General features: G+C 41.6%; 1 protein-coding gene across 2 annotated transcripts in view; it reads right to left on the bottom strand.

The window, feature by feature from the left end:
- Nucleotides 1-16,174, bottom strand: part of LOC108433855 (glucocorticoid-induced transcript 1 protein) — a 34,389-nt gene continuing 18,215 nt past the window's right edge. The window contains exons 2-8 of one of the 2 annotated variants that reach the window (XM_017708690.2): nt 15,655-15,773; nt 9,198-9,284; nt 8,041-8,133; nt 7,765-7,905; nt 4,468-4,645; nt 3,401-3,521; nt 1-2,398 (exon numbers count right to left, since the gene is read on the bottom strand). In XM_017708690.2, the coding sequence (XP_017564179.1) occupies nt 2,170-2,398; nt 3,401-3,521; nt 4,468-4,645; nt 7,765-7,905; nt 8,041-8,133; nt 9,198-9,284; nt 15,655-15,773 (968 nt within the window). In that variant the 3' untranslated portion in view covers nt 1-2,169. The remainder of the gene's footprint in view (nt 2,399-3,400; nt 3,522-4,467; nt 4,646-7,764; nt 7,906-8,040; nt 8,134-9,197; nt 9,285-15,654; nt 15,774-16,174) is intronic. The other variant, XM_017708691.2, reaches the window with a different exon arrangement.

Below are 16,174 nucleotides of genomic sequence, written 5' to 3'. Positions count from 1 at the left end.
TATTTCATGTCAAAGCTGGAATTCCCCTTTATTTATAGTCACGCTGTGTTGCGGCCTGAGTGGAAATGGGTGTGATGAGATGAAGGCCTCACCAGTTCATCATTCCTTAGCGGTTACTGTGTGTAAAAAGTGGTATATTTCATATGTTTTCCAAATGCTAGAGCTGAGGTCATATTCAAAACACATTCACATATTTACATAAAGCTCAGTCTTACATTATCGATTTAAAACCAATGCTGCAAAATGTAAGCCTTAAACAGCAAACGAGTCGAAATGCCACTTAAAACGTGGGCCGAAAGTAGGAACGCTTGCCTTAGCAGGCGTGAAACAAGACGTGTACTAAAATGCGAACACATACCGCTTTGGCCAGTTTGGTGTTGTAGATATTTGTCTGAACTGATGCTGACGTACTGATTAAAGCCACAGCTGATACTTTCGTGTGTTGGGTTCTGTTACATATCGGCCCTCGGTGCCATCCCAGTTCCACTATAAAAAAGGTACAGTCTTCTATGTAGATGTATTATATTTGATATAGTACCCCCTAGTTGTAGGCAGAACAAGTAACACTTGAAAAATCCTTGCTGTAAGTATAAATACAAAGTGCAATATTCTGCGGACAGGCCACCTTATATGAAGTGGGACTAAAGATTCTATTTAGCTAAATGAATCTTAGTTTAATATAACTGGCACCACTTAAACACCTCAGATACATCTTATAAACATCAAACATTGTTATAAGTAAAAAAAAACGACTGGCTATTTTGTCTTGTACTATTGCTTTTTTTGTATCCTCTGGGTACAATCATACATAAATAAAATGTGACCATATAAAAAGCATGAATGCAAATAGTAATAAAAAGATTAAAATATGTACATCTGAGTCGAGATTCATTCGGTTTTCCATGGAGCCAGAAACCCGCCCATCATCGTGCTTCCCAGGTTTAAAGAAGCCAATAGGACAGTAGTTCAGTGCGTACATTCAAAAAATATTCTGCTTATTGAAAACCGTGTTGGGCATTATTTGAGGAATAGATCTCATGGATGTTTGTTGATATTTCTGAATTGTTCGTTTTCTTTGATACAATTAATACGCCGTCATAAAGCCGACTTTTTACAGCATTTAAACTGCCTTTACACTGTGATTCGGAAAATGGACAGAGCAAACCTGACAGTAGTACACAAACTCATTCAGAGTGGTTTAATGTGAAATGGCTCATTCTAGAGAAACATCAAGCCAGAAACGTTCACAGTGGTGATGACAGGAACCAGAGTCTGCTGCCTGATGTCTTTTATGATGGCAACTTTTCTGGTAACTTTAAAATCCACTCAGAGTGATGCATGCAGGGCACTGTAAGGCAAGAGTTCCCAAAGAAAACTTAACTACTATCAAAGTTCAGAAGACGTGCATCTTCACTGATGGTTTCGGGTGGTAAATACATTTTTCTCTTAGCTATATTTTTGTTTTGTCACAGCCCCTGTTTCCTATGACCACCCTGTAAGGAAACTGGTAGGGGTCAGAAAGTTTCTCTGGAATAGACCATTTCATATTAAACCACTGACTTTATGACTTCGCAACGATTCAATAATATGAAAATTTGAAAGAACTGTAGAAATTCCCTTTTAACAGATGTTAAGAGCATTAAGCCTCAATCACCAACAAAAAGTCGTTTCTTAAATTTGTTCTTGAGAAAGGTGAGAAGAAAAAGCCTTAAACTTAAGCTGCATTTACATTTATGGCATTTGGCAGATGGTCTTATCCTTACAAGTCCTTGAGACTTATAATTTTACGTTTTTTGCACAGGTTGGTGAAGGCGGTGTTGGGAGTCTTGCCCAAGGACTCTTATTGGTATAGTGTACGGTGTTTACCCAGGCAGGGATTGAACCCCAGTCTACAGCGTAGAAAGCAAAGGTGTTATCCACTACACTAACCAACCACTGTATAAATTGGTTTTAAGAAGAAATTTCTTCTTAAGAACGGTTGGTGAATGAGGCCCAATGTTCATGAGGTTTTTTTACAACAGCGATACCAACATTCCAATGCTGTCATTTTTTACAAGTCAGTTCAAGCACTGTAGCTGCTGGACTTGGAGTCCTTTTAACCTTGACCTGTAGATCTATACTGCATTAAGACCTTTGAGGAGATTTATCAGTTCAGAGCTGGACTTTCGGTTAGCAGTGGAGTGTCCTGTAGGCGCCGCAGCAGTGTGGAGGTGGTCTCTCTCGTCCCCCGGCCTGTTTAAACTGACCCGTGGCCTGCCCGCTCTGGGAGCCGGACCCACAGACTGAAGGAAAGAAAGAGGAGTCCAGCTGTCTGACGGGGCAGAAGGGTCCTGAGCCGGTCGGGACGAAGCTCACTTTGTTTCTGTCGGGGCAGGAGAAGACGGGGAAGCCTTTTGACCTACAAGGAGTGGAGAGGGAACCAATAAGAAGATCAAATGCCCAGGAAATCGGTCTCTACAACTGGCCACTTTGTGAGAAACACTCCCATATCTATCGTAGCTCCTCCGTGTTGGTGTACAGTTAGAGACTGTAGCCCACAGTTTTTGTCAGCCACATTTGAGCCCAGGCGTGTCAGACCACTAAGAGGGACACATTAAAAAAAATGTAAAATCACAGGGTCCAAAATACGCCTGTGTTTTTAACGAATGTGGTGCTATAACCCAAACTGGCTATTGTTTATTCATAATACGCAAACATTTCAACAGTAAAATATAGGCACCTGTAGTCGACCTTCAAATATTACATGAATACTTGAAATATCTTGGGTTCAGTTTCTGAGCTCCTGGGTGTAAATGAAGCCAGTGTGTTTAATGATGTGCGTGGCGTGGAATTGTGTAGAATTGAGGTGTAACTGCTATCCCATTGCCTGCTGTTGGAGTAGGAGAGTTGGAGCACATTATGTTGCAGTGCATGCTGGAGACTGTAGCGCAGGGCACTGTGAAACAGGCTAATATTCATAGAAAACTAAAATACTTTTAGGATTGGGTCAGGCCAGATCAGGCCCACAGGCCTTGTGTTTGACCCATGAGCTCTAGCCCTTCATTAAAGGTCAGCTTCTGACCACAGGGCTGCTTTTAGTTGGACATTTTTGTTGGAGCACTCTCAGCCTAGCAGCAACACTGCATTAAAGCTGCCATGGTGTCACTGCTGTGCTCAGGATGGTCCTGGTCCCACATCATATCTGTTAAAAGCAGCAATGTTATCGGAAGCTGAGCAGCAACAGATGGTGTGGTAAGGCAGACGGAGCTCAAGAAGTAAACAGCGAGGTGGAGCTACAAGGCAGGGGTCTCTAATCAGAGAAAGGTGAGTGTGCATACAGGGGATATTATCAATCACTCCTACAAGGTTTAAAATCAGAAGCGTGCAAGAAGCAATAAATACTGAAGACAGATTAACTCACAAAGTCTCCTCAAACACCTTGATCTTCTCACAGCCCTCAGGAGGAACCCGTTTGAAGATGAAGCTGTTGTTGGGTTTGGGGGAACTGGCCAGCGGGGGCAGCGGTGAGCTGCTCTCATTTACTGGAATCGGAACAAAGCACATGTAGCATGATTGAGCAAGTAGCTTTACTGAAGTACTGCACAGTGAACAATCCTGTCTTCTGCATTGGAGCTACGACGTTACTGTGGCTAACAAGTAATGGAAGCTTATGAAATCATCACATGTTCCTCAAACTGTCCATTTTTATAGATAAAAGTATATCATACAGTGTCAGAAGAAAAACTACCACAATTACAGTTACAGACTGTAGTCCATCCGTTTCTCTGATACTCTGTTACCCTGTTCTTCAGTGGTCAGGCCCCCCATGGACCCCCACAGAGCAGGTACTGTTTGGGTGGTGGATCATTCTCAGCACAGCAGTAACACTGACATGGTGGTGGTATGTTGGTGTGTGTTGCGCTGGTCTGAGTGGATCAGACACCGCAGTGCTACTGGAGTTTTTAAACACTGCTGGACTGAGAATCGTCCACCAACCAAAAATATCCAGCCAACAGCGTCCTGTGGGCAGCGTCCTGTGACCACTGATGAAGGGCTAGAGGATGACCAACACAAACTGCGCAGCAGCAGATGAGCTGTCGTCTCTGACTTTACATCTACAAGGTGGACCGACAAGGTAGGAGTGTCTAATAGAGTGGACAGTGAGTGGACACATTGTTTCAAAACTCCAGTTTTGAACAGTACCTGCTCTGTGAGGGTCCATGGGGGTCCTGACCACTGAAGAACAGGGTAACAGAGTATCAGAGAAACAGATGGACTACAGTCTGTAACTGTAGAACTACAGAGTGCAGCTATACGGTCAGTGGAGCTGATAAAGTGGACAATTTTAATGTAACGTTTAATTTTAATGTCTAATCTCCCATTAATTGTTAACTATGTGAGCCTCGTATCTCCAAACAGGCTTTGGCTGATTCACTACATTCAGGGTGAGAGGAAACTACTGTCTGATTTTTGGTAGAAAAGTGCTACCATAGTCATGGCCTTCACTAAAGTCAGGCCTGCTGGAGAAGGAGTCCAGGGCTTGTGGGAGGTCAGCGGAAAAGGGGAATAGATGTGGGCTGTGAGGGCCGTTGGAAACGAGCTGTGTGTCCATGCTCTGCGTCTGGTGGTGAGGAGGGACTGGAGCACACCGTCCATCCTGCAGCTCCTACAGGGTGAAGAGAGAAGAACAGGAAAACAAAATGTGCTGCTTTTCAAAACTCCGTAGTTTTAATTTTATGTAGTTGTTTTAATACAACAGAAAATGTTATCATCATTTCTGTAAGTAAATTATGACTGTCACTGTTGTGCTAATGCTTCAAATAGGTTTTGGGTCATTCTACAGAAACGTCCACTTTTTTTTTTTTTTTTTTTTAATCTGTCCACAGGAGTCACTTGTTTAACTGACCGTCATTGGTGCTACACATAAGAAAGGTACCACCAAAGACAGTAGCACCAGTGATTTTTAATGAAAAATGCATTTTAAAAAAACAGCATCACACGACAGGTTGTCGATAATGGAACGTCCACCAAAATATGTCATTTAATCCATTTATATTTCGATTTTTATCACATTACCTCAGAATAAAGTCGGTCACACCAGTGACGTCAGCTAAAAGCTTCATATGAAATCATGAGCTGAATGAGAAAATCTCTGAGAACTAAACCGACACAGTGGACTCACCATGTGCTTTGCTTCATAGATCCTCAAAATAGGTAAAAGGTCAGTCCAGTGATGTCATCAGTGTAATTTTTATTTTAAAATAAGTTTTAAAATGAGTTTTTGTTACGCGGCAACACCAGTGACACGACTCCTGAGGAGAACAACTTTCATTATATATTTTAAATTTATTCGGCGTTTGTTTGTCATGTAAATCATATATTTCATAGTCATGTATAGATTATTGAAGTTAAAACTGCAGAAAAAGATGTTTTTTACCTCAAAATATGGCCTCAGCCTTCACACATGACTGTGAGGGAGAGCTCCTCTGTGGTGCTTGGAATTATATAAAAAAAAAATTTAAAACCCAGTGTTGCTGAATTGGCGGCTCAAGAAGGTGAAATTTTTAAAATAAAACAATAACTTATTTGAACATCGAAAGAAATTGTAACCCTAACATGCTTTTCAAATGTAATGTATCTATAAATGCTAAGAACGTTTTTGCAGAATGACTCTTTTCCAACTGCCTGATTCTGTATAAAGAGCAAGTTTTAAATAATAATGTCTTAATAAAACTTTTTTCTCCCCTAAATATTTGTTAAATGCACATATTGAAATTTTTCTGAACTGCAAAAAAAATATCCTGTCAAGTGAAATTATCTTAAATATCTAAAATTTCCCATTTTATTATAAGATTATCTTATTGTTAGGTTCTCTATCTTATTTCCCAAATTATTTTACTTGTTCTAAGCTATTTTATTATGTAAAATCTCACCATACTGGCAGATAATTTAGCTTGTTTTAAGCAGATTTCTAAAACAAGCAACATTATCTGCCTAATTTTACTGAATAAAATCACTTCAAACAGGTAAAACATGTTTAGAAATGAGTGAAATCTCAACAGAAGAAAGATTTATTGAGATGGTTTTGCTGGACAAGAAACCCTTTTTTTGCAGTGTGGTCCTGAACGTGGTGTAAACATCTGAAGGACTGAGGATAAAACAAGTCACATCAAGCAGCGTTCAGTATTCAGATGGAAAGATGGAAGCAGCTTCCTATTTAAACTTGTCTGGTTTTCTCAGGAACATGATTAAATTCCACTGCTTTCCAAGACTCTGAGTGAGAGATACACAGTTTTCTACCCGTGAAGATAGATATGGAGCTGACTAGGGCACTGCAGATTATCAGTTTGGACCATGTCCTTCCAGGTTTGTGGACGGTGGAGTGGAGAGATGCCAAACTGTCTGTGTCTGTGTCCTTCTGGTTCTCTCCTGTTAGTTAAGCTGTCAGTCAGATCTGCCGGAGTCGTTAGCCACACTGTGGAAATGTTCACATTCCCTGTTTTACGTACAAACAAACAGAATAAAACTAATTCCCTCTCCCTGCCTTTTTTTTTGCCGAGTATACAAGCGCCCACATGTCTGGCCGGACACTGAAGGACGACTGTCGAGGTCTCCTGCTACCCATTTCAGACCAGCTGCCCACACCCCAGCTACCACCACCTACCTTGGACTAGCTGCCCATCTTGCACTGATGTTCTCATGGACTCCTGGCTATTACTACTACTAATACTACTGCTACTAATATTAGTAGTATAATAACTCTGTAGGTAGTCTGACCAGAGGAGGATGAGTCCCCCCTTGTGAGCCTGGTTCCTCCCAAGGTTTCTTCCTCAGCTTTGAGGGAGGTTCTCCTTGCCACTGGCGTCCCTGGCTTGCCCACCTGGGTTTTTTTTTTTATTCTTGTTAAAACTCTGTCTTTACTGGAATTCTGTGAAGCTGCTTTGTGCTCTTCCCTCAACAAACTGTAGAAAAATACTGACAGTTTGTCCTGCAGCCTGTTACTCTACTCTGTTGTTCCGTCGTAGATCAGTTTTTATCGCTCGTCTTTGTTGAGATACAGTACAGTATAATAGATTATTTCTCATCATAATATGCGTTTGAATTCTGTATCTCAGTAGTTGGGCTTGTGCTAAAGGCACTGTCAAAACAAGGCCTTAAAGTGGGTCTGAAGGAGATGTAACTAACGAGCAGAACGGGCTTCGCTGAGAAGATCATTAACTCTGATCAGCTCTCAGCTTCATTATTAGAGCCAGACGGAGGAGAAAAAGGTGATACGAGCTGCTTTTCCACCGGTTACAGGCTTTAACGTCTGTTTGGCGCTGTTGCCATGGTAACGCTGACTGAATTCCGATCTGAGCATCACATTAAGGTCGCATGTCCACGAATTGGATACGCATTCGATCTAGGACCACACATAAAAGCGGCTCAGGTCGGACTTGAAAAGATCAGGATTGTGTCCACACAACCCTGAAAACACCAGATCTGAGTCTCATTAGGGCAAAAAATCAAATTTGTGCCAATACAGCCTGGTGACGTGAACGTAGCCCAAGTGTAGTTGAAAGGAAAGGTGACGTAAGACAGCAGCAAATGTGCTCTTGTCCAGACTTCCGTGTCTCACAGGCCTCCATTTGACATGGAGATGATGATTCCAGGTTTATTCCTCTTTCTTCTATTTAGTTTCTGAACGTGAATGGGATCAAAGCATTTCAAAAAGCTGCGTGTCCCCAAACATTAGTGTGGAATTAGTGTATTTATGCACATATAGGGAATAAAGTGTTTGCTTACCCTCTCTTGCTGTGTCCCCCAGGTATCGCTGACAAACACACTCTCTAACTCATGGTTAATGCTGTCAGTATAGCTGCTCACTCTACACACAGCTGGCTTTGAGACGGTCAAGCTGGTCAAGGACGCTGGAGGTTCTTCAGTCTGAAACACACACAGTACGACAATACAAGCAAAGTGAGTCTGGCGTTCATACGAAATCCAACCCAGCGATGCTCTGCTGTAATCTCTTCATCTCTCGATCTTCTTCTACTCACAGAAACACACTAAAACACGCACCTGGTCCTGGTTAAATAAGGAAACTGAGTCCTGCTCGCCGTTATGGTAGATTCCCAGCACACTCCTCCGCAGCTGTCCACGCAGTTTAGCGATCTGAGAAAAGAAAAGAAAAAGTTGACCTTTATTTTCAAATTTCTATTCTTAAACATGTTCTAAAGTGGTTTTAATTCATAATATCAAGTATATCATGGTATGAACAGCCAGAACTTGTTGGCCCACTCAAGTGGAGCAGCTGTATGGGCTCATGTCTGCAACATGTCATTTGTTGTAGTGAGTCAAGTGAACAGGATTTAGTGTGATTAGCAGGATTTGCTGTCAGTGAACACAATTTGGACCTGATTCAACAGTGAAAGCACTACAGATCCAGACAAACTCCATCAATATGGTGCTATCAAGCTCCTTTACGCAGCCGGTATTATCAAACAAGATGCTGTTTCTCATTGGAAATATCATTATGTGAATATATAAGTGGTAATCAGTGTGGATTTGCCTCTGAAGCAGCAAAACAAAGCCACCGAAGCGAATGATATTAAAGCAATTCTTCAGACAAAAATCTAATTGACACATTTTACCCCAGACGTACTTCATCAGCCAAGACATGCTTTGTGTCTGGAGTTTGCTTCTTTAGATCAGTATTGTGCAAACTGGATGCTTATATTTTCACACACTGGCCTCAAACCACATGCAATCCCAAATAGACTTGCTGTGGTTTATGACACTGTATGGCACTCAGCTATCTATAAACATGGACCGAAGTAGGTTTCACAATGGCTACTACTGTTTTCATCTCAGCAGCGCACTTTAGTCTATTTCTATAAAGAAGAATACTGTGACTATCAAATACATCATGGACCCACAAGGGGCGAGTTTCTGCACATACTGCTGTAATTCTGTCTTATAGCTTTCATACAGCATCTGGCTGACTAGTGGAGCTCAACAGGAAAAGGCACAGTCTGTGTTTAAAAGCAGTGACCGGTATTGAGAGGCTGGTCAGAATCTTTGTGTGGACAGAATGGAGAACTGTGTTATGAGGATAAACAACATGCAAAGTTGCTTCCTACGCCTAAGCAAACCATTTAAAAGGGTGGGGGTGGGTGTGTGTGTGTGTGTGTGTGTGTGTGTGAGTGAGAGAGAGAGAGAGAGAGAGAGAGACATACCTCTCCACGGTGATCAGCACTAGACCAGGATGCCGACCGCTTGTGTATCTTCAGCCCTTCTAAGTCGTCTGACCAAAAGCCAGGGGTCTATGACACATAGCAGATTTGAGATTATATATATATATATATATATATATATATATATATATATATATATATATATATATATATATATATACATATACATATATATACACACACACACACACACACACACACACACACACACACACACATATACATACACACATATATACACACACATATATACACACACATACATAAACACACACACACACACACACATATATAAGTAGAATGAGTCATACTGAAAAGCTAAGTGACTAACCACAGCACTGTCATAGATACCACCTCTGCCACAAGTCTGTGAAATTTCTTTCCTGCTAGATCTGCCCTAGACAACCGTAAGTGCTATTTTTGTGAAATGTATGCATTTAGAAGCAACAATATCTTAGTCACAAAGTGGTAGACCATGCAAACGAAGCGCACAGTGTCTATCATCTGTTGAATCACTCACTAAAGGGTTCCAAATTGCTTCTGGAAGCAACATCAGCAAAAGAACTGCACTTGAGGAAATGTGTTTCCATGATTAAGGAGCTTCACACAAGCGTAAGATTAAGCCTAAGATCAAAATGCATGTATTCTGTGGAGTGACTAATCACACCTCTCTTTCTGACAGTCTGATAGACGAGTCCAGGTTTGCCGACTGCCAGGAGAACATAACCTGCCTGACTGCACTGTGCCAAAGGTAAAGTTTGGGCGGAGGAGGGATAATGATACAGGGTTGTTTTTTCAGGGGTTTGCCTAGACCCCTTAACTTTGCAGGATCAGTTGGGGGAAGAACCTTTTCTGTTCCAGCATGACTGCCTGAGTCCCAGTGCACAAAGCAGCTCCATAAAGGCATGACTGGGTGAGTTTGGGGTGGAAAAACTTGACTGGCCCCCACAGAGTCCTGACCTCAACCCTGTCCAGCGCCTTTGGGGTGAACTAGTACAGACTGTGAGTCAGACCTTCTCGTCCAACATCAGTGTATGACCTCACAAATCCTGGAAGAAGAGTAAAGAAGAGTCTTTACGATTGGACAAAAATTCCTACAGACACTCTCCAAAATCTTGTAGAAAGCTTCCCAGAAGAGTGGGGACCAATTTCATGTTAATGCCTATGGATGTAGAATGGGATGTCATAAAAGCTCCTGTAGATGTAATGAGTACGTGTCCCAATACTTATTCCACATATACGCACATATAAATTTCTACCATACACCATAAGTGTCCTTGCTATATGAACACACACACACATCACACTAACCAACTCCTACAAAACAACAGCAAATGGACGGTGTGTTGGGTTATTCATCGGTTCCCCACTTTAACACACTGAGGGAAAAGCAGGCAGTTCCAGACACACTGAAACAGAAAAGGGGAAGCTTAAAGACTGAATTCAGCGAGTTCTCCTTAACCCCTTTCTGTTAACGCCTTCCTGTTTACTGATGAAGCTGAACCTGAGCTTCCAGCCTGTCTTTCTGTGTGTGTGTGTGTGTGTGTGTGTGTACACATTCTACAGCAGCTGTTGTGTCTGACAATACAGAAAGCTATAGTTAGATAAGATAAAATCTCCCGCTGGAGGGTCTCAGTCAGAGCCAATTACAACCAGGCACCTTACGAAGAGGAGGAGCACTGTTTGGTCAACACAAAGCTGATTAGTGCACTCTTAAAAACGATGGTTCTTCAGTAAAGACAACGGTTCTCTATAGATCCAGGAGTTCTGTATGGAACCATGTCATGCTTAAATGGTTCTCTGAAGGGTGAAAGGATTCTTCAGACCGATAAAGAATGTGGTTCTATAGAGAGCCTTTTAAGAAAAAGTCAACCTTGTAACACAAGCAGAACCCTTTTTGATGCTATATAGAACCATAGGGAAACCAAGCCTCACAATGAGTGGTATTAAAGCTTAGTTTCCATATATGAACTGGATGGAGTGAACGGTTTTCCATTATATGGACCCTTTGAGTCCAAAGGACTAACATACAGAAGTAATATGACGAGTGTTAAGAGCCCTTTCTCACATCTCCAGCAGGAAACTTTTCCTCAACAGTAGAACAGTTTCTTGTAAAATGTCACGTTCAACTTTTCACGAGGCTGAAGTTGCTTCTCGTTTGCCAGCTTTTTGTTCGAAGTTTTCCTTGACATGCCAGAGCGTAACTGCTGCACAGTTTAAGGTGGAACTAAGAATTAGGACAAAAAGCTGGCAAAAGAGAAGTGACTTCAGCCTCGCGACTTTCTAGTGTTTGACAGTTTTTCGTTGCAGATTAAACATATCAGGTTATCTCCAAGTTATCGATGTTCTTAAATCTTTCTCTAGCTAGGCGAGATTGCTGTCTGCATTGCTATGGTGACCAGCTGTCTGTGCACCAACCTTCAGGGTTAAAGGGTGAATCAGCAGTTCTACATTAACTCCAGCGTTTAAGACCATTTACTGTTAAACTGTGTTGAACGATGAGCAGAGCTTCATTTTACTGTAAAGGAGGATTATTTTAGATTTATATTCTGCAATAGGGCAGTAAAAGTGCTGCATGCCAACCCCTGCTCTATACTAAGTGTGCAACTATTATAATGCATAAAAGGTCATTGCAAACAATGTATGGAAATGTATAACTGTACTAATAATAAAACCTATAATAATACGCCCCTCTGTGTCTTCCAAGAGTCTCATTTTGTCAGAACTTCTATTGATCAGAGCCAAACCAATCTGTGCAGTTCATAGTACTTAAATGGGCCCATAAAAGAGAACCACACCTCCAAAGTTTGGTCTTAGAAGTTGGTTGCATTTTCCATGTCTTACAATCAATAATCCCAAACACATTCCGTGATGTTGAGGTCTGGAATCCATTGTTTTTTTTTTCTTCTTTATCATCTACTTCCTTTTCTCAGTGAGGTTCTTCTTGCCAGCTACGCATCCTTTCAGACCCTCAGAACCCGCTGGGTTCTCTCCTCACAGTGGATGTTTTCAGATCTTGATCTTCTCCTCTCTCTCAGAGATGAAAACTGTAAGTGCTGTTTATCTGATGGGGGCAGTTCTGGTGTTTACTTCCTCTACATCTTCTAAACTGCAGTTTTGGAAGCTCTTGCTTTTCCTTTGACTTTCCTCCTCCTTATGCAAATGAATTGTCTTCTAACTAATCTCCTTAGAAACGTCTCCATGTATTTACTTTTGATGCAATGGTGTAGCCATTAACATCATTACAAGCCCACCACATACTGTATATATTTTATCCGGGCATTCATTAAAAATCCAAGTCTTTTTAGGTCCGCGACGCGCAGCAGATGGAGTGAAGAATGATGCAGACATTCCTGCTGCACTGAGTGCTTCGTGGCCTCTGCAGGCCAGAAGCCTGCATTAGCATATGTATGGCCCCCGCTGTGGCTAGCTTAGCACTGCACGCATACAGGCGGCCTGGAGGGCCAGGTGGCGAGGCTGTGTGTGCACCCGCTCGCCTGACTTAGTGTAAACACACACCCACCCACGCTCATTCACACATACACACACACACACACGCTGGTGCACGAAAGACAGGTGCAAACGACGGCACCTCCACAGAGCTGCACTCATCAGTCAACTTTCTATGCCTGCAGCGGGTGACAACACGTCTGGCTTTTGTTGTCCAGTTTCTTTAGGGGGAGAACAGGGGTTTCAGCATAATTAAACCAGCAAGCAGCCAGACAGGACATTACATACAGTGAGACGTAGAAAATCCAACATTAAACTCAGCCCGTTGAGGCCAGATGGCTGCAGAAAAGAGGCCTAATACCAGCAGACTCCAATCTAACTGAAGAACTTTCTATCAGGATGATTTGCATTGCTGTCACCTGGTCTAAAACTCCTCATTCCTCATTCCCACCAACAGCCAGTAAATATTTTACAACATTTTACTGTGTGTGGCCCTTAGATATACACACAGAGATGCCGCGTTGGGTCCAGCCAGGCACGTCAACAGCACCGCCACTTTGGAACGGCATTCAATGCCATTACAGAGCAGCAGTTTAAGAAAGATACTGTCCAAAATTACACTATTTCAAGAATATTGCTCTCAGAAAGCAGGACAGGATTATATAGTGGAGGGAACGCAGTGATCCACGCTCTGGTTTGTGTGATGTGTGTTGTTTGTGTTTATTGTAGATGTGGCCGAGTGGTTGGTGATGCACAGAGAACCTGTTGTTTTTCCTCTGGTTTTATATTAAGCTTGTAGCTCGGTAAATTATAGCGTTCCTTAATCCGAGTACATACTCATAACATATTAACGTTAGCACCTTCTTACACAAAGCTTCATTCTTTCTGTTCCACCTTAAATGGTGCAGCTTCAGGCACCAGTATGTAACTGCTGCACCATTTAAGGTGGAACAGGAAAACTCAAACAGTAAGCTGGCGAACAGGAAGCCAACTCCAGCTTTGACCTTCTTACTGTGTTTTTGGGGGGTTTGTTGGATTTTTATGTGCATTAAGATTAGAAGTGGTTCACACATTAATGGATTTGCTGACGTGTCTGATTGTTTGGATTGACCGAATACTCATCTGCTGGTCCGGACGGCTAATGATCACAAATCAGTCATTAAATAGATAAAAGCTACCGAGAGCAGATCCACGCAGCCTAGATTAACAAAACTGTCTGAAGATTATAACAAAACAGATTTGGTGAAAATGGGTTGAGTAATAAGGAAGTTGCGGCTGATTTAATCCTGAGACTCAATACAAGGGAATTTGTTCACAAGCGTGACCTCTCCAATATGGCGGACGCGCAGACGTATAGCCTCAGACAGAGAACAGACAACGTGTCCTCTAGGTATATATCTATGGTGTGGCCTCTTTCAGCTCGCCCCCTAGTGGCCACCGTGGAATGGAAATAAAGTATAAATCATCAGTTATCAGATTATGTGGGACACTGTTGGCTACTGTGTGTGAAATAGGGAGGGCCAAATGGCAAAAACACCTTATCGAGATACTTCAAGACATTTCCATGAAACACAATATGTATTACATTATTTGGACACACACACACACACACACACACACACACACACACACTTAAAACATTTAAAACCTTTCATTTTTATTCAACATTTCACACACTGCACTGGAGGAAACCCAGTTAAACAGGACTATTTATGCTCTCTTCTGAATAAAACCTACAGATATTTGGTTGAGCTGTTGGGAAGCAAAGAGGAGTGAATGTGTCGGGACGAGGGGCTGCGAAAACAATTAATATCTCTCCACGAAGATGGCGGTGCCAAGACAAGACAGAGCACATCTGTAGCTTCCTCAATATTAACAAATTATGTGTAATAAAAAAAAAAATAAATAAAAAAAAACAGTGAAAAGCTTTCGAACACAATAAAAACACTTGGTTTTGCATAATTTGGAAAGCTAACCTTTGTGTTACAATTTCACGATGAAAGTACTTTAAAAAATATCTGGTTACATTTACTTTTACTTTTAGTACCAGCTGGTAACTTTCATTACAAAGAAGTGTTTTCCTTCTCCTGTAAAATTACCATTTGGAGATACAAGGTTTGGTCCAACTGTGATCTTGCCCACCTTCGAAGATGAAAACCAAGTTCACGCCTGGTCTTGTAAATCACACACATTTCCATCACCACAGTTATTTATAAACAAAATGCGTCCAAAATTGCAGAAATGACATTTTATGGCTGGTGTGAAGGTTAAAAAAGGGGCTAAAGGAATCATTTCCCCTGGAATAGCATATTAATATTTTCTGTCTGATGCTTCTTTAGTTTTGTGATGGAGTACAAGGCTAAAAGGTAATAAGCAATGAATGCTTATAACCCACCAATCAGCATTCTGCTAATTAGGCGTGCAATAATCATGAAACTTTAGCTGACAATTCACTGTTTTGTCTGTTTTGTTCATGTTGCATCATGAAGCAGTTAGACTGGCTTATTAACTATCTTGCTTAGCAAGTTCTTTACAGCTAACAAGAGAAGATACACTGTGTGTAACATCTGTCTACAGCTACAGTTGGTTCTTCAGGTTCTTTTCGTAAAGGACAATAGAACCATGAGTTCTGTATAGAAGCATTTCATGCTTAAATGGCTCTCGGCCTAGTGATGCTGTTCTTTGGATTGATGGAGAACTTATATGGGTCTATTCAGAACCTTCCAACAAGGTCCTTCTATTGTTACAAGCTTGACTTGACCGAACCATTTCAACATGTTCTTCGTCAATCTGAAGAACCACTTCATCATGCAAAGAACCATGTAAGCATAAAAATGCTTCTGGTTCTAAAAAGCACTGCCTTTACTGAAGAACCTTTGAAGAAAGATCTTCTGGGAGCGTGTACTTAAAACTTTTTGCCAGACTTTTCCATTAATGCCGGCGGTCTATAGTGCAGTGTGAGGGCAGAAAGGTCAGCCACGTGTCTCACCTGTGTGGCTTTATCGGTCATGCAGGTGCGCTGGGTCTGATGAATATCTCGTGGCCACTGACCACAGAGGTACTGCCCGGTTATTAGGTCCATCGAAGAACTCTGCACTGGTGGTCCTGCTGGCACAAGCACAAACAAAGGATCCACGTTAAAGCTGCACAATATGGACAAAATACTAGGCCTGTGATTGGATTTCCTCATACCGTCATTTCAACATGGCTTGTGATATATTAAAAATGCACTGGGGAATCAATACTGTGACATTAACTGTAACCCGGCATTATGTGGATGATATAACTTGCTTTATGAATACTTTAGGAATGTTTTGTTGATTTCTCACATCCTCTACACTTAAAATTCATTTGCAGGCATTTTCCTGCGAATTATAGAGCACAATTCCAAGTACATTTCCAAGTTGACCATATTGGAGAAAATCAAACAAAATATAAAATGTGCCGTAACTTTACACGGGCTACATTTTCTGTTTTCTTCCAAAATTCAGCCTCTAAATTATGCTTTA

This window comes from Pygocentrus nattereri, chromosome 24 (assembly GCF_015220715.1).
Source record: "Pygocentrus nattereri isolate fPygNat1 chromosome 24, fPygNat1.pri, whole genome shotgun sequence".
Classification (NCBI taxonomy): domain Eukaryota; kingdom Metazoa; phylum Chordata; class Actinopteri; order Characiformes; family Serrasalmidae; genus Pygocentrus; species Pygocentrus nattereri.
This window is presented reverse-complemented; position numbering and strand designations above follow the sequence as displayed.